The sequence below is a fragment of the Eschscholzia californica genome, unplaced genomic scaffold (genome assembly GCF_041429995.1).
Source record: "Eschscholzia californica isolate CP2 unplaced genomic scaffold, dmEscCali1.0.p SCAF_1, whole genome shotgun sequence".
In the NCBI taxonomy this organism is placed as follows: Eukaryota; Viridiplantae; Streptophyta; class Magnoliopsida; order Ranunculales; family Papaveraceae; genus Eschscholzia; species Eschscholzia californica.
In genome coordinates this window covers 12,773,411-12,796,409 of record NW_028238198.1, presented here as the reverse complement: position 1 = coordinate 12,796,409, position 22,999 = coordinate 12,773,411, and the positions used below count along the sequence as shown (strand labels likewise).

The window sequence follows — 22,999 nt, the reverse complement described above, 5'->3', positions numbered from 1 at the left end:
TTGGCGTAATGTACTTTAAAGTATGAAAAATTTAATACGAATTACTTATAATGTACATTATGTTAGGAGAAACCGTACGGAATAATGTTTTGATAGAAAATTGTACGGATGCAAAGTTCTGATGTGAAGAAATGTCAGAAAATAAAAAACCTAATATAAGAAAATCAAGTCTGTATGAACAAGAGAATGAAAGATGTTTCGGTTTTAGAAAGAGATCAAAATCTGGTTTATAAACAAAATAATTAAAACGATTTATTATTAATAGGAAAACTAAATCTAATGAAATATGATATGATGATTCAATGATAAAGTGATTACAACCATTTATAAACAAAATCATATAAATGTTAGAAGATGTTAAGCAAAAATATAAATTTGAAAGATGGTTCCTTACCTTATAATAAGATGAAACTGTAGATCTTGAAAATAAACTTGATATGAAGAGATATAAATGGAAATGGAGTTCTGAGCTTGTGTATTGGATTAGAAGACGAATGTTTGAAAAACAGTCTAATGAAGATGAAACAAGATTTCTGAGTTTAACGGAGGTTTTGTTATGTGAATCGGATTTAGAAAGAGAGAATAAAGAAGTTTCGGTTACTGAAAATAATGAATCACGTTTCTTTGTTTAGAAACGTGATTGGAGAGGGAATGTGGGAGATAAAAATGGAAGAAAATCTTTATGGATTTTGAAGATAAAACAGTTATAGTATATATTTTTTTTGTTTAGAAACGTGATTAGAGAGAGAATGTGAGAGATAAAAATGGAATAAGATCTTTATGGATTTTGAAGATAAATCAGTTATAATATATTTTTTTTTGTGTTTAGGAACGTGATTGGAGAGAGAATGTGGGAGATAAAAATGGAAAAAGATCTTTATGGATTTTGAAGATAAATTAGTTATAATATATGAGTAAGGTTAGATTAGGAATTATGATTTATTTGGTATTCTAGGGATTTGTGTTTTCTCTCTAGATGAGACCAAATGCACTAGATATCCATTTATATTATTATTTTGGTTTTGAAACCCTTTATAGGATTATAGAGGACTATATCTCCTATTAGGACCCGTTTTTTGGGCTATAAATTAAAAAATTATATAAATAATATTCCAGAAGATATTTGTTCTATATTTGCAATCTTTTAGGTATGTTTGATATTGTACAAATAATATTTTATAAGTCTTCTATATTTGTTATTTTTTATTCTTAATCTTTCAGATAAACTATCCAACATTTATGTAATTATCATCAGAATTGGCATGTGTTTTGTCAAACATCACATAAGAAGCTTAGTGACTAAGTTAATTTATACTAATTGATGGTTGACTTTTGTTTCTCCTGTTGACTTCTTAATCATCTCTTCTAATCAAGTATCACCTATAAAACAGAAGCAACAGAATTCTGGAGATAGAGACAGAGATGGGAAACCAGGGATCCAAGGGAGTTCATGAAGATGAAGATGCCGTTTTGGCTGATTTCAATGCCTTACCTGAAGGATGCATCTCTAGCATCGTATCCCTAACTTCTCCTCTAGATGCGTGTTCCTATTGCCTCATTTCCTCTGTATTTAAATCAGCTGCTGAATCTGACACTGTTTGGGAGAAATTCATTCCCTCTGATTATCAAGAAATCCTCGCCAGATCGACTTCTTCCGTGGTTAATTTCTCATCAAAAAAAGACTTGTATTATAGTCTCTGCCGTAATCCAATTCTCATTGATGGGGGTCTTAAGGTACGTCTAACTACATTTCTTATATTGGTTGTCTAACTACATTTCTCCCAACTCAAATCTGTCCAACTAATCATTTCCCAACCAATCATTTAGACGTATTTGTGGTTGTTACATGGGAACTATTAATGAGGTAAACGGTAGTTTATTGGATCAGACACACATTTGTTTATGAAACAGAGTTTTGCGGCTCAAAGGCCCGGCCAAACTGTTATTAGGGGCCACACAGGATCATATCTGACGGTTGGATTTAATCCCCAACATGACCGTTGGAAGACATCCCCAACGGTCTGTTGGGGCCTTCAGCCGGGCCCTTAATTAAGGGCCGGCTGGGGTTTGACCTGGGGGGCTCAATTTTCAGCCCCAGGTTGGAGATGCTCTAACATCTTTAATTTGAAAGTGTTTATGTAATTTTTAATATAAATGTAGCAGATTTTATTTAAGAAAAATTAATATAACTTAAAAATGTAATTTATTTGAGAAAACTAGTGATCTGATATTAGATAAATGTCAGGATACTATCATACCCATATCTAATAAGAATGTATCTGATAACTACTATCCGATACAAATTCGGATATCCTAGGTTTCATATAATTTTATCCTTGTACGATACAAATTCGGATTGGATATCGAAATCCATTAATAGATTCACGTCTTAGTGGATCTTAATCATTGACAATGCAAACCACGACAAGCAACATAGGATGTGGTTGTTGTTTTGTAAAATATATAGTTTCCTGGTAGTTTTATTTTTTGTTACGCAACAAACCAATGGGCGAACAAGTGACTGAGAAGAACTATATGGAGTCTGGACCACTAGGGTCAAAGGAGGACTGATTTGTAACATCTTAGCTGATTATTTGTTATTGGTGCAGAGCTTTTCTCTAGAGAAACATAGTGGAAAGAAATGTTTCATGCTTGGAGCAAAGGACTTAACCATTACATGGGGATGCACTCCTCGATACTGGCAGTGGAGACCTTTTCCTGGCTCCAGGTATCTCTCTCTTAACCCCTTGCCCACTCTTACTTTATACACTAGCTCTTCTACTTTCCTACTTACAATATGACAATCTACAGGTTTGCAGAGGTAGCTGAACTCCGTAATGTTTGTTGGCTCTATATCGAGGGGAAAATGCAGACTCGATTCCTATCCCCAAACACCTCTTATGCTGTTTACTTCGTCTTCAGGTTTGTCAATGTTGCCCGTGGATTCGATGACGTACCTGTTAAAGTAATAGTTGAAAAATTAGGCGAAGGTGGTAATATTGAGTGTAGGACGGAAACAGATATATGCTTGGATCCAAATGGGCTACTTATGGGAGCAAATGCAGCGATGTCAATATCAATGTGGGAAGAACATTTCGGGCAGAAGAGATGGGACGGATGGTTTGAGATAGAGATGGGTCATTTCTTTAACGACGGAGGAGAAGATGACGGAGGACGAGAAGTGAATATGGTTCTTAAGGAAATTGCAGGTGGTTGGTGGAAGTCTGGCCTTATGGTCGAAGGAATCGAACTTAGGCCCAAAGAGAACATATGAAGTAAATGTTACCCAAGCTCCCTTCTTACAAACAAAATTGCTTTATGTGGTGTGGTTATATTGTACTTTTGAGCAGAAAACATGAAGTTTAAGTAGTTTATCTTTTGCAATAGTAAACGTTAGTTTATGCAAGTGTTTTCATATTTCTTTGAATAAGTTTAATTTTCATGATGTCATTGTCGACTCCAATTGCGGCTGATTTGCTTAGAGAACTATTCGTATTTCCGTCAGCAAATCTAGGGTGCTATAATTATATACATCTGTCATTTTCTGAAGTACTTTTACTTTTTGTGGTTGTCATTTCCTCGAGGGTATGAAATTGAATAAGTTAAGAACTGGTAACGCATAGAAGACTAGTATGTACCACTAGCAACCTAGAAGATTGGTACGCATCATTTTATAACCGTTAGTATTTTACATGAGTAGTTTTTAAGTAAAGACATGAATCCTTGTATAAAGTACTCAGTATTAAGTTGGGGTTCTAATGGATCATTAATTCCTTTTGTTTTAACAAGTAAGGATTCAAATACTGCTTAAAGATTGTCCCTATTTAATGTTTGAGAAATGCTACATTTACAACTTAAAATCAGGAAAATTCATCCAGATTGACATGGCATTTTGGAATTTTAAATGTATTTATGGGTAGTTTTCTGCTTTTACAAATCTACCCTTTCTTCTCTTGTTTATTCTCTCTAAACCTTCAGTATTATCATCTCTTGTTCTTCTTTCTTTTTTTTTTTTTTTCTCAGACTTAATAAAACCTATATTTTATTTTATCTAACCCATTTTCTTAATCTGAGATAAAAGAAAAAGTTTCCAACACATGAAAAAAGAAATCAGGTTTTCTTCTCAACCCATATATGGAGAAGAATCAGGAAATTTTCTTCTTTATATCCTAGATCTTCTAACTCAAATAATTAATTCAGAAATGCAGATTGATGTCAATAATCTTTACTACTTCAAGGTTATCAAAGAAGGAAACTTAATCAATGTTAAGAAACTTCATTCATATCACTTGTCTGAAAGAAAACTCCATAGTGTTAGGAAAAATAACCTAATTAACTTGTTCAGGAATATGAAGATAAATGATGTGAAAGTAAAAGTAGAGACACCAAGATTATTTAACGTGGCAAAAAAACCCTCCAAGATAGAAGGTAAAAAAACCACGGGACCTAGTCTAGAAATCTTCCACTATAAAATAATGGGTTACAATTCTTCACCAAGCCTATGGTGGATAAACCAATTCTTCAAGATGTGTAGAAACACTCTTGGATAACAACTCTTCACCAAAACTATGGTGGATAAACTGAACAAAGAAACAAAGAAATAGAAATTTCCTACTCCTTAGGATTTGAACAAATGCTAGATTATCAAAGGTCGAATAAGATAACCACAAACTAAATTGCTTCACAAGATTAATAATCTTCTTCTCTTCAAACCAATATTCTTCTCTTTCAATCTCTCTTGAAAGAACCCCTTCAAAAATCTTTCTTACTCTGACTTCTCTTTGTTCTGGAAGTTGTTTCATCTCTCATCTCTCTCTCTAACCCGAGAATATATATCTGAGAGGATTCTCTTGTAACTCTCCCAACTGGGAGGATACTTTCTGACTTGAAAGTATGATACTCTCTAACCTTAAAGTATGAATAATTTTTTCCCTTTCATTCCCTATTTATAATGATAAATAAGGAGGTATTCTGCTAGAAATAGGATTCCTTTTTAGGCTAGAAATAGAAATTTCTATTTCTCCCTAAATAAGGAATAAGGGAAATCCTATTCTAACTAGGAATCTTTTTTACATAAGGAGGGATCCCAACACATAGATGATTAGTGTTGCAGATTTCGGTTAGAGAGAGAAACACCTTGAGTTAGAGGAAGAGAAAGTTACAGATAGAAAGAGAGAGAGAGAGAGATGCATTAGATCGAAATTGGGGGTTTTACTAATTTTCAGATTTGCAGGAGAAACACAAGGTATTTTTCCTGATTAACAAAAAATGGTGAAGGTTTGGATGTTGCCCGTCGTTCACAATCTGATTTGTGTTTGCAGGCGTGAAGGTTTAGATAGGATCCATGAAGGACAAGAGAGCTCACCCAACCAAGGTTTAGAGAGAGAGAGGGATAAGAGAAAAGGAGGGTAGTTTGGGAAAGGCAAAAACTACTCATAAATGCATTTGAAATTCCAACATTCCACCTATTTGCCATGTCAATCTCGATGTATTTTCCAGATTTAAAATTGTAAATGTAGCATTTCTCTTAATGTTTCTATAAAGAAAAATTCGTCTTGCTGGCCACACAGTTAAAAAAATAAAAAATACTTTGGAAATTTAGAGGTTTTTTTTTTGTTGAACTAATTTAGAGGTTTCTTGGTCATGTCAGCAAACACATGAGAAGCTTGTCACCAAATTAACTTGTAAATGAGAGAATTGACTTTTTGTGTGTGTCCTCCATTCTTTTATATCATCTAATCAACAAGATTTTAGAGTTAGAGGGAGAGAATTTAGACATGAAAGACAAAGGAATGAAGGAGGTTAATGAAGGTGTTGGCGATTTCAATGTCTTGCCTGAAGGATGTATATCAAGCATCATATCTGTAACATCTCCACAAGATACCTGTACTTGTTGCCTTGTTTCTTCAGTATTTAGATCAGCTGCTGAATCTGATTCTGTTTGGGAGAAATTCATTCCTTCTGGTTAGTAAGAAATTCTCGCCAAATCTTCTTCTTCGTCATCGTCGTTGAATCCCGACGGGCTACTGAAGGCACATAGATATGGCCCAATAGCGTCCATACCAAGGTAGGAGCAACACTTCGGGCAGAAGAGATGGGGCGGATGGTTTGAGATTGAAATGTGTCATTTCTTCAATGATGGAGGGGAAGATGATGGAGGAGGAGAAGTGCATATGATTCTAATAGGATACATGATATAAGACGGATCGTAAGTAAGAGATCCGACGGTCAAGATGAGTTCCAGAGATAATATACGTGTGTAACATTTGTATGTACGTGACGGATCGAGAAGACGAGATCCGATTCAAAAGAGGCGGTTTGGTTTCAAATCAAGAGGCGGTTTAGATGGCTATTGGCTATGGCGGTTTTGGAATTGGCAGTTTCCCTTGTTCCCAATTCATGGCTATAGGCGGTTCAATTGGTTTCTAAATTTGGTTTTCTAAATTGGATTCCCAATTAAAGTCGGCTTATATTATTATTATAAATAGGGGTTGAGTTACACCACAACACCATTAACCAACACAAGCAACAACAACTCTTCTTTAGAGAGAGCTAAAGAGAGAGAGCAAGTGAGAGAGAAATTTTTTGTTCATAGTTTTGAGCGGTGTTAAATTTCTCGGTCGTCGAAGATTTAGTATAGAAGGTTATTACTATACGGTACCATCTTGGGACGAACTTGCGGGTTGTGTGAGTCGTCTTCATCTATCCTTCAATAAAGATTTCTTGTTCGCCCGAGGACGTAGGCTTCCAAGCCGAACCTCGTTAAATTCTGTTCGCATATTTGATTTTGACTTAGCTTTTCGATTAATCTTCATAATCGGATCAATTTCTAGGATAGGTTCGATAGCTTCCGCGACTTACAGTTATAACAATAGCCCAATAGCGTCCATACCAAGGTAGGAGCAACACTTCGGGCAGAAGAGATGGGGCGGATGGTTTGAGATTGAAATGTGTCATTTCTTCAATGATGGAGGGGAAGATGATGGAGGAGGAGAAGTGCATATGATTCTAAGGATACATGATATAAGACGGATCGTAAGTAAGAAATCCGACGGTCAAGATGAGTTCCAGAGATAATATACGTGTGTAACATTTGTATGTACGTGACGGATCGAGAAGACGAGATCCGATGATCAAGAAGAATTCAAAATATATTTAAAGATATGGAATATATTTGAAGATATGTGAAGATATGTGATATTTAGTATAATATATCCAGAATATCTCTTGTAACTATCTAATGGTAATATTAGATAGATTTTATATTATTTCCTAGTTTAGTAATCAGAAATTAGGAAACCCTAAATCCTAAGTTATCTATAAATAGGAGAGGGTTCTAGGAATCAAATTCATCGAGTTATGTCTGACCAATGTAACCGATCAACCCACAAATGCATGTGGTGATTATCAATAAAGAAGTTATTCTCCGTGGATGTAGGTCGTGAGTATCCGACTGAACCAAGTTAAATTATCGTGTCTTTATTTTATGTTCATATCTCCGATTATAATATAATCATGATTTAACATATCTCCGATTATAATATAATCGTGACTTAACATATCTCCGATTATAATACAATCATGAATTTGACATGGTATCATGAGCAAGTTAATGTTTTTGATTTAAGCTTCCGCAAAATTTCCAACGTTTTTTCTATTCGTTGTGACATAATAATCGATCAACTACTTTGACGATTTTTTAATTTCCAAGATTATTCTTGTGATTATGATGAGAAAATCAAGTAAAAAAAAGTAGAACATTATTTTTTGCCAAGAATGGGAGACCCGAGATTATCAATGATATTCTGGGATTATGAAAGTTCATCGAAGAAGCACTTCCTCTCCAACAAAGGTACGATTCTACATTTATTTTCCATTTTTTCAGATTTTTATTGAGACTAGTTAATGAAACTCACAAGTTAGCGTAGTCGAGTTGGTTGAGAGTGTAGGTATAAGATACAGAAATCACTCGCTTGAATATCATATCAGGTTTTTTGGACAATTTAAAACTTCTTTTTATTAATAGAAATGCCCCCATTAACAAATTTTTTTGGGTCCGCCACTATAATGAAGAACAAGTTACAAAGATATCTCTAGGGGTTCAATTCTTATAACTCACTGAGAATCCGAACTCCACCGTCTTACCGTCTCTCTTCTTAATTTTGAAAATACATGGACACCCATTATAAACAGAAGCCCCGCCTTGAAGGCAATGAAAATCAACCCTGTTTTGGGTGACCTGAAGATCAGCCTGTTAACCAGGTCGGAGCTTAATGCTCTACCACATCTAGGGGTGGCAATGGGTACCCATTTACCCGAGAACCAAACCGACCCGAGTCTTAATGGGTAGGTTCTGGGTATAGGTTTGAGATCCGTTAAAAAAATTGAGTCTTAAATGGATACACCCGATAGGACCCAATTAAGAGGCGGGTCCTAATCAAGTATATCCGCCGGGTACTAGATGGGTAATGGATCCCCGAGATTGTAAGAAAAACTACCCTAGATTATAGAGGATTCTTGTAAATCAGGGTTTTTCCCACAAAGTTACCAACTCACTAAGCCCCCAAAAGTTCAAATCTAAAAAATTGTAAAATTTCTCAAATCCTCTTTTCCTTGGTTGAAACTTGAAAGCTAATTTATAAACTCCAAAGGTGAATGAGGTAATATAACTTAAAGGTTCAATTGTTCTTTCTTGATTTCCCTAATCTCTAATCTCTTATACTCATCAACTATTGTACCCGGAATATTTACTTATTTAGGAATTTATGCCGTTTAGGGTATTTCTTTTCATTAGATTCATGCAAATTCTTCTATTTTAAGAATTTTTTGATATAATTTTGTGAAAACCCAACAGGTATCCATATCCGATGGGTACCCGAAAAATTTAAAGGTTTCAGTTCTGGATCCATCTGTTGAGGTACCGGTACCGGAACCGTCAAGAACCGAAACAGCTACAACTTACAGGTTCCGGTTCTGGGTAGTTAAATACCCGGACCGAAACCGACCCGTTGACACCCCTAACCACATCGTCGATATGTTGGCCACCACAACTTTTTAGCATTCTCTTCCCTCCGTGTCATATTGGCAATTTAAGTCGAACAGTTAAAATGTCAGCAGAATAAATAGAGGGGGGGGGTAGCATTATTTTTTTGAATAGGGTTCTCACAACTGAATAATTATTTCCTTTACTTTTATGAAACAACATAATAATTGTTAGTTGTTATACTGGTTAGTGATTTATAATCACTGAATTATCGTAATGTTCCTTTACAACGATAAATACTGTTATGAAATTAATCAGAGAGAAATTAGACGTATTTTATATTATATGCGAAACAGATTGTTACATTCTGTATAAAATTTCATATATGAATAATATTTTGAAAATATAATTAGAGGGTAGAGACTGAAAAACAATTTGATTAGAGCTGAGAGCATCTCCAATGCAAAACTCAAAAAAATCTTTGTTTATCAATTTGTCAAATTCCAACTGAGATTCTCACTCCTAGGTGTCGTAAATAGAGATCCTCAATCTTTTTGTGTGTCCAATGCAAAACTCTAAACTTATCTTATTTACTTATGTGTCATAGTTATTTTTGTAAATAAATAATTAGTTATTTTGAAAATATAAAAGACTCGATTTTTATTGGTTAAAAATCAAATATTAATGAGTTGGACAATTAGAGATATCTCAAGAGGACACTCTATTTCTAGAGTGTCCTCTTGAGATATCTCTATTCCACCCTCGACACGTCATCTTAGATCCAAATAGAGTGTTGCATTGGAGAGAATTTTTAAGAAAAAACTTTAACAATCATATGTGGCATCCAGAGTTTCTAAGATTGAGTGTTGCACTAGAGATGGTCTGAGGCAAATAATTTCTTTCCTTAAGACTTTAATTCGCGTTGTTTATATTAGAGCATCTCCAATGTAAAACTAAAAAAAAATCTTTATTCTTCCTATTTGTCGAGTTCCAATTGAGATTTTCACTCATAAGTGGCGAAAATAGAGATCCTCAATTCTTGTATGTCTCCAATGCAAAACTCTAAACTTGTAATTTTAACTTATGTGGCATAGTTATTTTTGTAAAAAAATAATTAGTCATTTTGAAAATATACGAAGACTTGATTTCTATTGGTTGAATTTCAATTAGTGGTGAGTTGGACAATTAGAGATATCTCCAGAGGACAGTGTCATCTTGAAATATCTCTATTCCACTCTCGACACATCATCTTTGAGATCCTAGTTGAGTTTTGCATTGGAGATGATTTTTTAAGAAAATCTCAAAAAATCTTATGCGGCACTCCGAGTTATTAAGATTGAGGTTTGCATTGGTGATGCTCTTACCAAGAAGTGTCTCCCATGATACAATAGATTTAAGGATTTAATCCTATAACTATTTTCCAAGTAAACAAAATATATATATATATATATATATATATAATATTTCTTCAAATCTTTTGTTTTATACATGTTATCTTTTATGTTTGGTATCTTTTATTTTTAAATTTTAGGTAAGTTCCTTATAGTATAAACAATATTCTAGAAGATATTTTCTTTTATATTTGTCATCTTTTTGGTAAGTTTCGTACAGTATAAATTATATTTTTTAAGTCTTTTATATTTGGTACTCTCTATTGTAATACAAATAATATTTCATAAGATCTTTTATCTTTTATTTGTTACTTTTTTATTTTTAGGCAAGTTCCAAATGATATACTGTAAATAATTTTTCAAGATCTTTCCATTTGTATTTGTCATCTTTTAGGTAAGTTTTTAATGGGCCGCTGGTTCGGGAAAATAAAAAAATTATCAGGGATACAAAGACTTTATAAAAAACTGGTCAACTTTAGTTGACCAATATTTTTCTAATGGTTATTGGGAATAAAATTTTGTTCACCATTTCTTCTCCATACCGGAAGGGTCGCCGGTAAATTGCCATTGCCGGCGACATTAATTTTTTTTTTTCAAAATTTTCTCTCTCGACTCTTTTTTTTCCGATCACTAAATTCGACAACCACCATCACCATTTGCATCTCTATCTTTCTTTCTCTCATTGGGTCTCCTCGTCATTTGCATCACCCAATCAACTACATCTTCAACCGGAGGCGGGCAAGAAACTCATTTTGTCATCGCAGTATCCGTTATACTAGAATATCAATCATATTTAATTTACATCATAATTATGCCCATTTCCTGAAATTATTTCCACATCAAGAAGATATGCTTGTTCAGTGCAAATTATGCTGGTATAATGAATTCATTAACCGTTTGAATCTCAAAACCCCAGATTTAGAAATTCCCGTAAACAAAAGGATCCAAATAAACAACAAAAAGTAACAAGTAATAGAAAAATCTAGGAATTCAGAGAAAACTTTGTACAAGAGTACTAATGAACTAACATTCAACATATGAACCATCACTAATTGCCCAACACTAAAACTTCAATACCTAAACCCTGAATCAAATCCTTGTCAACATAGACCCTAACCCAAAATTGAGAAGGACACACAGGAAAGAGAGAGAGATTAGAGAGATGGAGGAAGAAAAAGAAGATAAAATAGTGGTGGGGATGTTGGTCGGAGATGGTGTCCGGAGTTTAAGAAGAACAAAAAATATTGTATTTTCCTTGATAATTTGTTTCCCCGAAAAATATTTAATATTTCAAATCTTCTCTTTAAAAATTTTCACCTCAGATTATATTTTTATTTCTCCAAATCAGCCGCCTTTTAATGATATAGTTTATACTTCGTAATTTATATATCTTTTGGGTAAGTTTTTCTATATTTGTAACTTTATGTTTTTATCTTTTCTATTTTATTTACTTTTAGGTTAGTTTTTAATTTATATATTTTCAAGTTTGATTTAATATAGAATTTTTAGGTTTATAGTCCAAAAAACGGGTCCTAATAGTAGATATAATCCTCTCTAATCCTATAAAGGGTTTTAAAACCAAAAAAATAACATAAATGGATATCTAGTCCATTTGGTCTCATCTAGAGAGAAAACACAAATCTCTAGAATAAATATTATTTCATAATCCCTAATCTAACCTTTCCATATTTTATAACTAATTTATCTTCGAAATCTATGCATATCTTTTTCCATATTTATCTCACATATTTCTCTCCAATCATGTTTCTATTCAAAGTAAGGATATCTTCATTATTATCTCCCATATTTCTCTCCAATCATGTTTCTATTCAAAGTAAGGATATCTTCATTATTTTCAGTAACGGAAACTCTTTATTTGATTTCTCTAAAACCGATTTAGTTGACAAACCTCCATTAAACTCAGAAAATCTTCTTCTTCTACATTATATTGCTGTCCAAATTCATCATTTATCAGGTTTAATACTTTCGAAATCTTTATAAACACCATTGTTAATATCTAATATTTCTTCTTATAACTAAACCCTTATTATTTCGCTCTATTATAAAACGTATCAGATTTATTATACATATCTATAAGATCTGTTTACTAATTCATTAACTTCAAATGTATGATGTTTATTTTCTCTCTCTAAAATTTTCATAACTGTTTACGATCTTTATGTTTATTCCTTATTCAATGATTTATAACTAAAACCCTAAAATTTTCATAACTGTTTAAGATCTTTATGTTTATTCCTTATTCAATGATTCCTTCAAAGTTAGTATGTTATGTTTGCATCTAGTGATAATATCATATTTCTTTAGATCTATGTTTAATCTTCTGTTGTTTCTGATATTTCGTGAGATCAGATTATCAATCATCAATCGAATGTTTGATGTTTATTTTCTTTCTCTCTCTTAAAATTTCATTTATGTTTTTGATCTTGATGTTTAATCCTTCAACTCGAGTTTGACATTATTGCAATCAATCATCATAGCAGATATCTTTAGATTTGTAGTTTAAGCTTAATGATATTCTCATTTTTTTTGTTCAGATCTGGTTTTCAACCCGTACGGATTTATGAAACATTTGTTCTTTCGTACGGTTACTCATAACAGAATTTACAATACATGTACTGTATCGTAAATTACCACAATTTATAGTAAATTATGGGTAATTTATAGAACATTACCCGTGCTTTAACACCAAAACAGTACTCATTTCATTAGTAGAAATACTTCGCTTTACTTTCAAATCTCGTGTACTTTGCAATAAAGTATATATAATTTACGTATATCTTCATGTTTTTACCATTATGTATACAATTTATGTATAAGTGCACATAACTTATGTATTATTTATTTACCATTACGTGTACTTTTCACCCAAAACAGTAGCCTTGATAAGTTTACCAAACTACTCAAAACCTTCAAATGTTGTCAAACTTTGACAAACATTATATATAATTTACGAAACTGTACACGTAGTTTATAATACAATATATGATTTTTTTTTTTTCTTTCATGTATGTGTATTTATGTGTGTAGATTTGATATACCAGATGAAATTTCAAAGAGAATCATCAAATCAAAGTGAGTCAACGAAACTAATGGAGAGTGCATGGATGGGCACCATTTTTGAACCAAAGAAGATTTTGTACTTTTTTTTGTAACAGAATGTAAAGGATGTGTAATGTAAAAAAAAAATTATGTCTCATGTAAAAGAAATTATGTATAATTTATTGAAGAAGACCCACATACATTTGATAAATTATGTTGTATACTTGACAAATGATGGTTTCCTCGTCATAAACAATACATAATTTACGTATTTGTTTCATAATTTTTATTCTATGTGTATTTATGTATGAGTAAAAACGAAAACATATGTTGCTTTAATGTTCCCAGAAAAATATACTATTTCCAAAACTGAAAGTTAAGTGAGAAAAAGTGATATATATGTTTTGTATATTAACCCTCAAATCACGCTAAATTGATCCTAGAAAATATACTATTTCCAAATCTGAAAGTTAAGTGAGAGAAAATTGATTTGAATCGAAAAAAATTTACATAGTAAGAGAGAGAAATTTGATTTGGTTTCCAAATATGTAAAGAGAGAGAAAATTGATTTGGTTACGATTTTTGTTTTGAATTGATTTGGAAATAGATTTGCTTTCCAAAACGGTTAGAAGATAGAGAAAAATCAATTTCGGATTTATAGTTAGTTGCTTTAAATCCCCTAAATCACGCCCACATTACAAACATTCCAAATTCACCTTACAAAATTAAAAATCCCGTGATTTTTGTAGGAGGGACATGGACGGTAGTTCTCTCATAAAGAATGAGTTATTATGTCCATAATGTAAAAGGACTAAATATCCATGTTTTGGGAAGATTGGATCATAAACCTTTTTTGAATATTATTTTGGTCTATATACCCACGGACCCTTTAATATATCTTTTTAACATAGAAATTAATCTTTGGAATGACTTGACTAGACCTGCATCAAATTGCAGTCTCGAACTAACCTGGTGGGGTCTTGCCCGACCTTGACAGACACCACTACTTTTTCACTTTTAACGGGTTAACTATTCAATATTTATGTAATTATCATCGGGATTGGCATGTGTATTTGTCAAACAACAAATTAGAAGCTTAGTGACCAAGTTAATTTATACGGGAGATGCTAAATGTACAAAAAGTCTTTCACAAGATTCTTGACAAAATGCCAAGTGAACGGTCCCGATTATAGTCAAACTTTGAAAAACTTTGACCTACTTTTGTCTTTTGGTGAAAATAGGTCATTAAGTCAAGAATTTTGTCCAGGACTTTGTACATGTAGCACTCCCTATTTATACTAATTGATAGTTGACTTTTGTGTCTCCTGTTGACTTCTTCATCCACTCTTCTAATCAAGTATCACCTATAAATTAGAAGCTTAGTGACCAAGTTAATTTACATATTTCTGAAGATAGAGAGGAAGAGAGATGGGAAACAATGGATCAAAGGGGGTTCATGAGAATGAAGATGCTGGTTTGGTTGATTTCAATGCCTTGCCTGAAGGATGCATCTCTAGCATCGTATCCCTAACTTCTCCTCAAGATGCGTGTACTTATTGCCTCATTTCCTCTGTATTTAAATCAGCTGCGGAATCCGACTCTGTTTGGGAGAAATTCATTCCTTCTGATTATCAAGAAATCCTCGCCAGATCATCGTCTGTGGTTAATTTCTCATCTAAAAAAGATTTGTATTATAGTCTCTGCCATAATCCAATTCTCATTGATGGAGGTCTTAAGGTATGGTACTAATTTTCTTCTCTTATTAAATCTGTCCAACTAATCATTTCCCAACCAATCATTTATACGTATTCGTGGCTGTTACATGGGAATGAATTTTTAATGGGTAAACGGTAGTTTATCGGATCAGACAAAAATACATCTGTTTATGAAACGGAGATTTTCAAATTGTGTGCTGCTCAAAATGCATGGCCAAACTGTTATTAGGGTCCGGGTCTATAAGCAATCGGCCCAACAACCCCAAATTCTATAAGCACCAGGCATTCTGTAACCACCCTTATAACATTTTCGTTGGGTGCTTATAGCTGCGCCTTTTCAATTTTTATAGTTAACATCAATGAAACAAATTTAATTATTATTATAAGTATATAACATCTTTAAATTGAAAGTGTTTATGTAATTTTAAATATAAATGAAGGGGATTTTATTTTAAAAAATAAATATATCTTAAACATGTAAATTATTTGAGAAAACTTGTCATCTGATATTAGATAAATGTCAGATCGGACACTATCGTATCCATATCTAATAAGAATGTATCTGATAACTACTACCGGACACAAATTCGGATATCCTAGGTTTCATATACTTTAATCCTTGTCCGATACAAATTCGGAACGGGTATCGAAATCCATTAATAGATTCACCTCTCAGTGGATTTTAATCGTTGAAAATGCAAACCACGACAAGCAACATAGGGTTGATTTGTAAAATATATAGTCCTCCTAGTTTTATTTTTTGATATGCAACAAACCAGTACGCGAACAAGTGACTGAGAAGAACTATATGGAGTCTGGCCACTAGGGTCAAAGGAGGACTGATTTGTAACATCGGATTATTTGTTATTGGTAGAGCTTTTCTCTAGAGAAACATAGTGGAAAGAAATGTTTCATGCTTGGAGCAAAGGACTTAACCATTACATGGGGAAGCACTCCTCATTACTGGCAGTGGGGACCTTTTCCTGGCTCCAGGTATCTCTCTCTCTTAACCCCTTGCCCACTCTTACTTTATACACTAGCTCTTCTACTTTCCTACTTACAACATGACAATCTACAGGTTTGCAGAGGTAGCTAAACTCCGTGATGTTTGTTGGCTCTATATCGAGGGGAAAATGGAGACTCGATTCCTATCTCCAAACACCACTTATGCTGTTTACTTCGTCTTCCAGTTTGTCAATGGTGCCGGTGGATTCGATGACCCACCTGTTAAAGTAATAGTTGAAAAATTAGGCGAAGGTGGTAATATTGAGTGTAGGACGGAGAAAGATATATGCTTGGATCCAAATGGGCTACTTGTGGGAGCACATATACGTAGGGAAGCGATGTCAATATCAATGTGGGAGGAGGAACATTTCGGGCAGAAGAGATGGGACGGATGGTTTGAGGTAGAGATGGGTCATTTCTTTAACGACGGAGGAGAAGATGACGGAGGACGAGAAGTGAATATGGTTCTGAAGGAAATTGCAGGTGGTCACTGGAAGGCGGGCCTTATCGTCGAAGGAATCGAACTTAGGCCCAAAGAGAACATATGAAGTAAATGTTACCCAAGCTCCCTTCTTACAAACAAAATTGATTTATGTGGTGTGGTTATATTGTACTTGTGAGCAGAAAACATGAAGTTTAAGTAGTTTATCTTTTGCAATAGTAAACGTTAGTTTATGCAAGTGTTTTCATATATCTTTGAATAAGTTTAATTTTCATCATGTCATTGTCGACTCCAATTGCGGCTGATTTGCTTAGAGAACTATTCGTATTTCTGTCAGCAAAATCTAGGGTGCTATAATTGTATACATTTGTCATTTCCTCGAGGGTATGAAAATGAATAAAATTAAGAACGGGTACGCATAGAAGACTAGTATGTATCACTAGCAACCTAGAAGATTGGTACGCATCATTTTATAACCGTTAGTATTTTACATGAGTAGTTTTTGACCAAATGCAATTCTTTAATTTCTATCTGATCTTCCTTTTATAATCCTTGTATAAAGTACTTAGTATTAAGTTGGGTTCTAATGGATCATTAATTCATTTTGTTTTAACAAGTAAGGATTCAAATACTGCTTACAGATAGTCCGTAATCCTATCTAATGTTTCTATAAAGAAAAAAAATTTGTCTTGCTGGCCACTCTGTCAAAAAAATAAAAAAATACCTTGGAAATTTGGAGGTTTCTTGGTCATGTCAGCAAACACATGAGAAGCTTATCAGCAAATTAACTTGTAAATGAGAGAGTTGACTTTTTGTATGTCTCCTCCATTCTTTTATATCGTCTCATCAACAAGATTTTAGGGAGACAGGGAGAGAGAGAGAATTTGGCATGGAAGACAAAGGAATGAAAGAGGTTAATGAAGGTGTTGGCGATTTCAATGTCTTGCCTGAAGGATGTATATCTGGCATCATATCTCTAACATCTCCTCAAGATGCCTGTACTTGTTGCCTTGTTTCTTCAGTATTTAGATCAGCTGCTGAATCTGATTCTGTTTGGGAGAAATTCATTCCTTCTGATCATCAAGAAATCCTCGCCAGTTCTTCTTCTTCATCATTGTCGTTGGTCAATTTTTCATCTAAAAAAGACCTGTATTACAGTCTCTGCCATAATCCAATTCTCATTGATGGAGGTCTTAAGGTATATATGTTACTAATTCTTTCTCTTATTTTATATATGTGCAACTTGGATTGGTTTCACTACTTTTTGGAATGTAGTGACAAAAGTCATTACAACTTAGAATTCCAAGAACATTATAATGATGTTGTCTAAGATCTTCAGATGTATATGTTGTTTTTGGTGTACCGATTCGACGAGTTAATTCAACGCGTCTCTTAACCGAGTCACTGGTGAAATTGGTTACTACTTTGATTTTGAAATGCAACAAACGTCTTAGAAACCGTGTACACTATTGAGAACTGTATAGAGTGTCGACCACTAGGGTAAAAGGAGGACTGAGTTCGGTATATGTACCATCTTAGAGGGATTAGTTGTTATTGGTGCAGAGCTTTTATCTAGAGAAACACAGTGGAAAGAAATGCTTCATGCTTGGAGCAAAGGACTTAACCATTACATGGGGAAGTGCTCCCCCATACTGGGAGTGGAGATCTTTCCCGGGCTCTAGGTATCTCTCTCAACTCCGCTCTCATTCTTATTTTACACACTTGCTCTTTTATTTTTGTACTTACAATATGACAATCTACAGGTTTGCAGATGTAGCTGCACTTCGTGATGTTTGTTGGCTCTATATCGAGGGGAAAATGGGGTCTCGTTTTCTATCCCCAAACACCTCTTATGCTGTTTGCTTTATCTTTAGGTTTGTCGACGGTGCATATGGATTCAATGACCCACCTGCTAAAGTAATAGTCGAAAAATTAGGGGAAGGTGGTAATATTGAGTGTAGGACGGAGAAAGAGATATGCTTGGATCCCGACGGGCTACTTAAGGCACATAGATACAGCCCAATAGCACCCATACCCAGGTGGGAACAACACTTTGGGCACAAGAGATCAGACGGATGGTTTGAGATAGAGATGGGGCATTTCTTCAACAATGGAGGAGAAGATGATGGAGGAGAAGTGCATATGACTCTGAAGGAAATTGCAGGTGGGAACTGGAAGTCGGGCCTTATCGTCGAAGGAATGGAACTTAGGCCCAAAGAGAACATATAAATTAATGCTACCCAAGATCCCTCTTTATAAACAAAATTGATTTACATGTTGTGTGATTATATTGAACTTGTGAGCAGAATACATGAAGTTTAAGTAGATTTTTTTTTCTAATAGGTTCAAAAAGTCGGTTATTTACCGATGTTCACCCCTAAAAAAATTGTTATTGTAAAATGTTATAACTGTTACGTGATGATGCGGACCAACCTTCTGGGTTGCTAATAATACTGAATACAATTGAAGTGAAAATATCGTGCTTATGAAAAAAATCACATGGAAAGAGATTAGATGATGGATCAAACATGCGTCATAGACATTGGAATTGACTAAACAAATCAACTACTCATACAAGTATAATCATCAAAATTTATACGTGAGTAGAATCCTTAAGGGACCGAGAAGCGAAAACTATTGAATACAACTCATTGGTGTTAAATTTGGTAGACTAGAGCCGAAATTTGTAACAAAATTCGGTTTACATCCACCAATTTAACTCAAAATGTTAAAGTTAAATTCGGTTGGACCTGCAGTCGAGTTTTGTAATAAAGTTCAACACGAACGGTCGATTTAGGGGCGATTATGAGCAAACCCACTAAAACTAGATCTACCAAGTCAAAGGGAGTTGTGGGGGCGCCCTTAAAGCGTACTAAAATTATACGTTAAAGAGTTTGTAATGGGAGTATGGGCAGGCAAGTCTGAATTTTGATTTATTTGTAAGAGCAACTCCAACCGGGGGAGGGGGGTTGAGGCCCTTAATTTGAAATAAGGGCCCCTCCCCACCGGTTGGAGAGGCTCCAACCACAACCGGCCCTTATTAAGGGCCGGCTGAACATCCTCAACAGACCGTTGGGGAGCTCCCAACAGTCATGTTGGGGATCACATCCAACGGTCATTTTTCTTTTTTAAAAAAATAAAATTAAAAAATAGTTATTTTGAGTAACTTTTTTTGTTTAAAATCTAACAATATTCACACAATCATTTTTTTTTAATTTAACAAAAACCCGCACATTTTTTAAAATTCAACGTGTCGGTTCCCGAATAATTTTTAAACCTTAGAAAAAAATATTATTTCGAAAATAGTTAGAACAAGTGTTTCGTACGTACACACGTTCTTCGTACACCCACGAAAAATCCATATACGCGTTTCCCACATACACATATTAAGGGCCCCAAGAGAGTCTGTGGTTGGATCTGAATTTCAGTGGTTGAGCTAGGCCTGTAAACCGTTCTCATCCGAATTCGATAAGCTATCTGAATATCTGTATTCGATAATTATCCGACGGATATTATAAATCAATATCCGAATCCGATAATATTAACGGATATCGGATAATATCCGAAACTTTAACAAAATTTCAAAATTTTCCTTTAAATTTTTAACCATTAGATCTAAATAATAAATCTCAACCATACATTTTATATATTATTACGAATAAACTTAAATTTTTATTATTTTTTTTATATTACTTATCGGATACGGATATTTATCGGATCGAATATTAGTGTATCGTATCCGATATCCGATAAGCAGATATCCGATAAAGAATATCCGAATCCGTATCCGATATCCGAAATTTCAGATATTTTTGTAAAATTCGAACACGGATGCGGATCGGATGTCGAATATTCAGGTATCCATTGACAGGTTTAGGCTGAGCTGAGGCCCTTAAATTTGAATGAAAAAATGGTTTTAAGGGCCTGGGACAGCCCCTGGTTGGAGTTGCTCTAAGAGTTACTTGTGAACTTCAACCCAGTTCTCCATGAAAATCATTTAAAAATCGGGCTTAAATTAATTACTCTTTAAATTAGATCATAGCGAAAATACCATTTAATACTCTAAGCGTTCAACCCGCTATAGGCTCGGACACATGAATTTGTCTCTTAGCAAGTGTCCTGTAATTAGACCGGCCGTGGATTTGCAAAATATATGGTTTTGCCGTGGTAACTTACCTTTGGTATTTATCGTATTTTAAACACCATAGTGTATTATTTGTTGTTGTTGCAGAGTTTTTCTCTAGACAAAAACAGTAGGAAAAGATGTTATATGCTTGGAGCAGCATAAGGCTTAACTGTTGCCTGGGGAAGCAGTCCCCAGTACTGGGAATGGTGTCCATTCCCTGGCTCTAGGTCTCTCTTTCTCGACTTCCCTTTCACTCTTATTTCACACCCTCTCCCCTCATTCATACTTACAATTCGTCCTTCTACAGGTTTCCAGAGGTAGCTAAACTTGGTTTTATTTGTTGGCTCGATATCCATGGGATATTGGAGGCGCAATTACTATCCCCAAAGACCTCTTATGTTGTTTTCTTTGTCTTCAAGTTTGTTGAAGGTGCATATGGATTCGATCACCCAGCTACGAAGGCGGTGGTTGAAGTAATAGGGGGAGGTGGTAATAGTGAGTGTAGGATGGAAAAAGCTGTCTGCTTGGATCCACATGGGCTACTCAATAGACACGGAAGTACTCGGTCAGAGTTAATATCAAGGTGGGAAAGGCACTTCCGTCAAAAGAGAGGGGACAGATGGTTCGAAATAGAGACGGGACATTTCTTCAACGAGGGAAAGGAAAGAATGGAGGAGAAGTCCAAATGAGTCTAAGGGAAATTGAACATCTTCACACTAAGGCAGGTCTCCTAGTGGAAGGCATCGAACTTCCGCCTAAATAGATACATATGAAGTACATACTGCCCAAGCGGCCAAACCTCCTTTTATACAAATATAATTGATTTATGTCAGTGAGTGAGCATGTATGTATAATACAGCTTGTTGTGTTTATGATTTTATTTGTGAACCGAAAAAAAAGTAACATGATTTTTATACAGTACTTTTCACTCCTAAAGTGTGAATTGATTTCCATAAGTTGACATTTGTTTAATTTAGAGCAAGTCATTGTCCAAAAATTTGAAATGACAGAAAATGAAGGTTGTTTTTACTAAGAGAACTATTGCATCTATCACAAGTTTGTAGGAGGGTTGTAAACGGTAGTTTATAGGATCGGAATAGACATATCTGCATCCGTTTGATTAATTTGACAAGACAACTTGTAAAACCGATTAATTTGAAGAAAAAAGTAACCAATTAAAATGATAGACATTTGTAAAACTTAATTTAAGAAAATAAAACTAATTAAGATTGGCTAAAGGGGTGGGAATCGGTCCGGACCGGTCGGTACCGGACTCTAACTTCATCGAACCGGTCGACTCAAACATAAATTGTTGGTGACCACCTATTTACTCGGGCGGACTCGGACGGTCACTCTCAAGAATTCTTTGTCCATTGACCGTCTAAGACCGTTTATTTTACCGGGCCACTCGGACACCGGACGGTCTCGGTCCGGACTTTCCAATAAAATTTACTTCGAAACTTTATTTTTATTACCACAAACAAAATTACATACAAATGAAGATGTTTAACCAAGAAATCAAAAGTAAATATAAAAAAGAAAAAAACACAGTTGATCATCATTTGACAAGATATAATTGAGCCATGTACTAATGTTTGGTCTTCCAGAAGACTATATGACTATAGCCAACGACCATCATATATTCATATGTCTATAACAAATCAATGGTCAACTTCTAAAAATGAGGACAGTTTAGTCGGTCAACCTATTCGGTCATTCGTACCGGTCGGTTATTTATACATTCTATATTGGTCGGTCGGTTAGCGGTCGGTCCTTCGACATAGAATTTTGACCGTGACCGTCTGCCAATTCTTTCGGGCCGGTCGGAGACTGACCGCTATGACCATCGGGTGTTCGTGGACACTTTTTATCTCGGTCGAACGGGTCGGATATCGGTCTTCCGGATCTTTTTCCCACCCCTAGGCTAAACCAATAAGAAAATAAAATTTCATTAAACTTGATTTTTAGTTAAAAAAAAAAAAACACTCTCGCCCTGTCAGACATAAATCGTTATATGGAAATGCTCAGTATTAAGTTGGGTTCTACGTTAGTCGTTACAAGACATTGATACATCACGAAGATGTAATAAGCACGATAACCGCCTAACTAAAAAATGAAAGAAGTCTAAATCCCGATAAATTTACTACATTACAGACTGATATACTAACCAACTGAAGTTCCAGTTGTTGGCAATTCATTTTGATTTAACAGGTATGGATCAAATACTGCTTACACATTGTCCATATTTAATGTTTCTATAAAGAAAGAATTTGTCTT

The 22,999-nt window shown here is 34.5% G+C and overlaps 3 protein-coding genes across 3 annotated transcripts; all 3 read left to right on the top strand.

Annotated features, from left to right (window-relative positions):
• Nucleotides 1-1,162: 1,162 nt before the first annotated feature.
• LOC147564230 (F-box protein PP2-B10-like) lies at nucleotides 1,163-3,450 on the top strand. The gene is made up of 3 exons (XM_086665598.1): nucleotides 1,163-1,734; nucleotides 2,610-2,728; nucleotides 2,812-3,450. Exons 1-3 carry the CDS (start codon nucleotides 1,423-1,425, stop codon nucleotides 3,272-3,274), a joined length of 894 nt encoding a protein of 297 aa, XP_086521724.1. The 5' UTR covers nucleotides 1,163-1,422; the 3' UTR covers nucleotides 3,275-3,450.
• An 11,382-nt stretch (nucleotides 3,451-14,832) lies between these two features.
• On the top strand, nucleotides 14,833-16,827 carry LOC147564229 (F-box protein PP2-B10-like). Its single transcript, XM_086665585.1, has 3 exons — nucleotides 14,833-15,171; nucleotides 16,024-16,142; nucleotides 16,228-16,827. Exons 1-3 carry the CDS (start codon nucleotides 14,863-14,865, stop codon nucleotides 16,700-16,702), a joined length of 903 nt encoding a protein of 300 aa, XP_086521711.1. The 5' UTR covers nucleotides 14,833-14,862; the 3' UTR covers nucleotides 16,703-16,827.
• Nucleotides 16,828-17,351: 524 nt separating this feature from the next.
• LOC147564228 (F-box protein PP2-B10-like) lies at nucleotides 17,352-18,936 on the top strand. The gene is made up of 3 exons (XM_086644656.1): nucleotides 17,352-17,794; nucleotides 18,160-18,278; nucleotides 18,360-18,936. The coding sequence occupies exons 1-3, from the start codon at nucleotides 17,486-17,488 to the stop codon at nucleotides 18,823-18,825; spliced, it is 894 nt and encodes a 297-aa protein (XP_086500782.1). The 5' UTR covers nucleotides 17,352-17,485; the 3' UTR covers nucleotides 18,826-18,936.
• Nucleotides 18,937-22,999: the final 4,063 nt, after the last annotated feature.

Excerpts from the sequence above, each read along its gene's own strand:
- LOC147564230 (XM_086665598.1), top strand. The coding sequence starts at position 1,423 with ATGGGAAACCAGGGATCCAAGGGAGTTCATGAAGATGAAGATGCCGTT. Across the intron at positions 1,735-2,609 it reads TCATTGATGGGGGTCTTAAG|AGCTTTTCTCTAGAGAAACA; the intron begins GTACGTCTAACT and ends TTATTGGTGCAG. Across the intron at positions 2,729-2,811 it reads AGACCTTTTCCTGGCTCCAG|GTTTGCAGAGGTAGCTGAAC; the intron begins GTATCTCTCTCT and ends GACAATCTACAG.
- LOC147564229 (XM_086665585.1), top strand. The coding sequence starts at position 14,863 with ATGGGAAACAATGGATCAAAGGGGGTTCATGAGAATGAAGATGCTGGT. Across the intron at positions 15,172-16,023 it reads TCATTGATGGAGGTCTTAAG|AGCTTTTCTCTAGAGAAACA; the intron begins GTATGGTACTAA and ends TGTTATTGGTAG. Across the intron at positions 16,143-16,227 it reads GGACCTTTTCCTGGCTCCAG|GTTTGCAGAGGTAGCTAAAC; the intron begins GTATCTCTCTCT and ends GACAATCTACAG.
- LOC147564228 (XM_086644656.1), top strand. The coding sequence starts at position 17,486 with ATGGAAGACAAAGGAATGAAAGAGGTTAATGAAGGTGTTGGCGATTTC. Across the intron at positions 17,795-18,159 it reads TCATTGATGGAGGTCTTAAG|AGCTTTTATCTAGAGAAACA; the intron begins GTATATATGTTA and ends TTATTGGTGCAG. Across the intron at positions 18,279-18,359 it reads AGATCTTTCCCGGGCTCTAG|GTTTGCAGATGTAGCTGCAC; the intron begins GTATCTCTCTCA and ends GACAATCTACAG.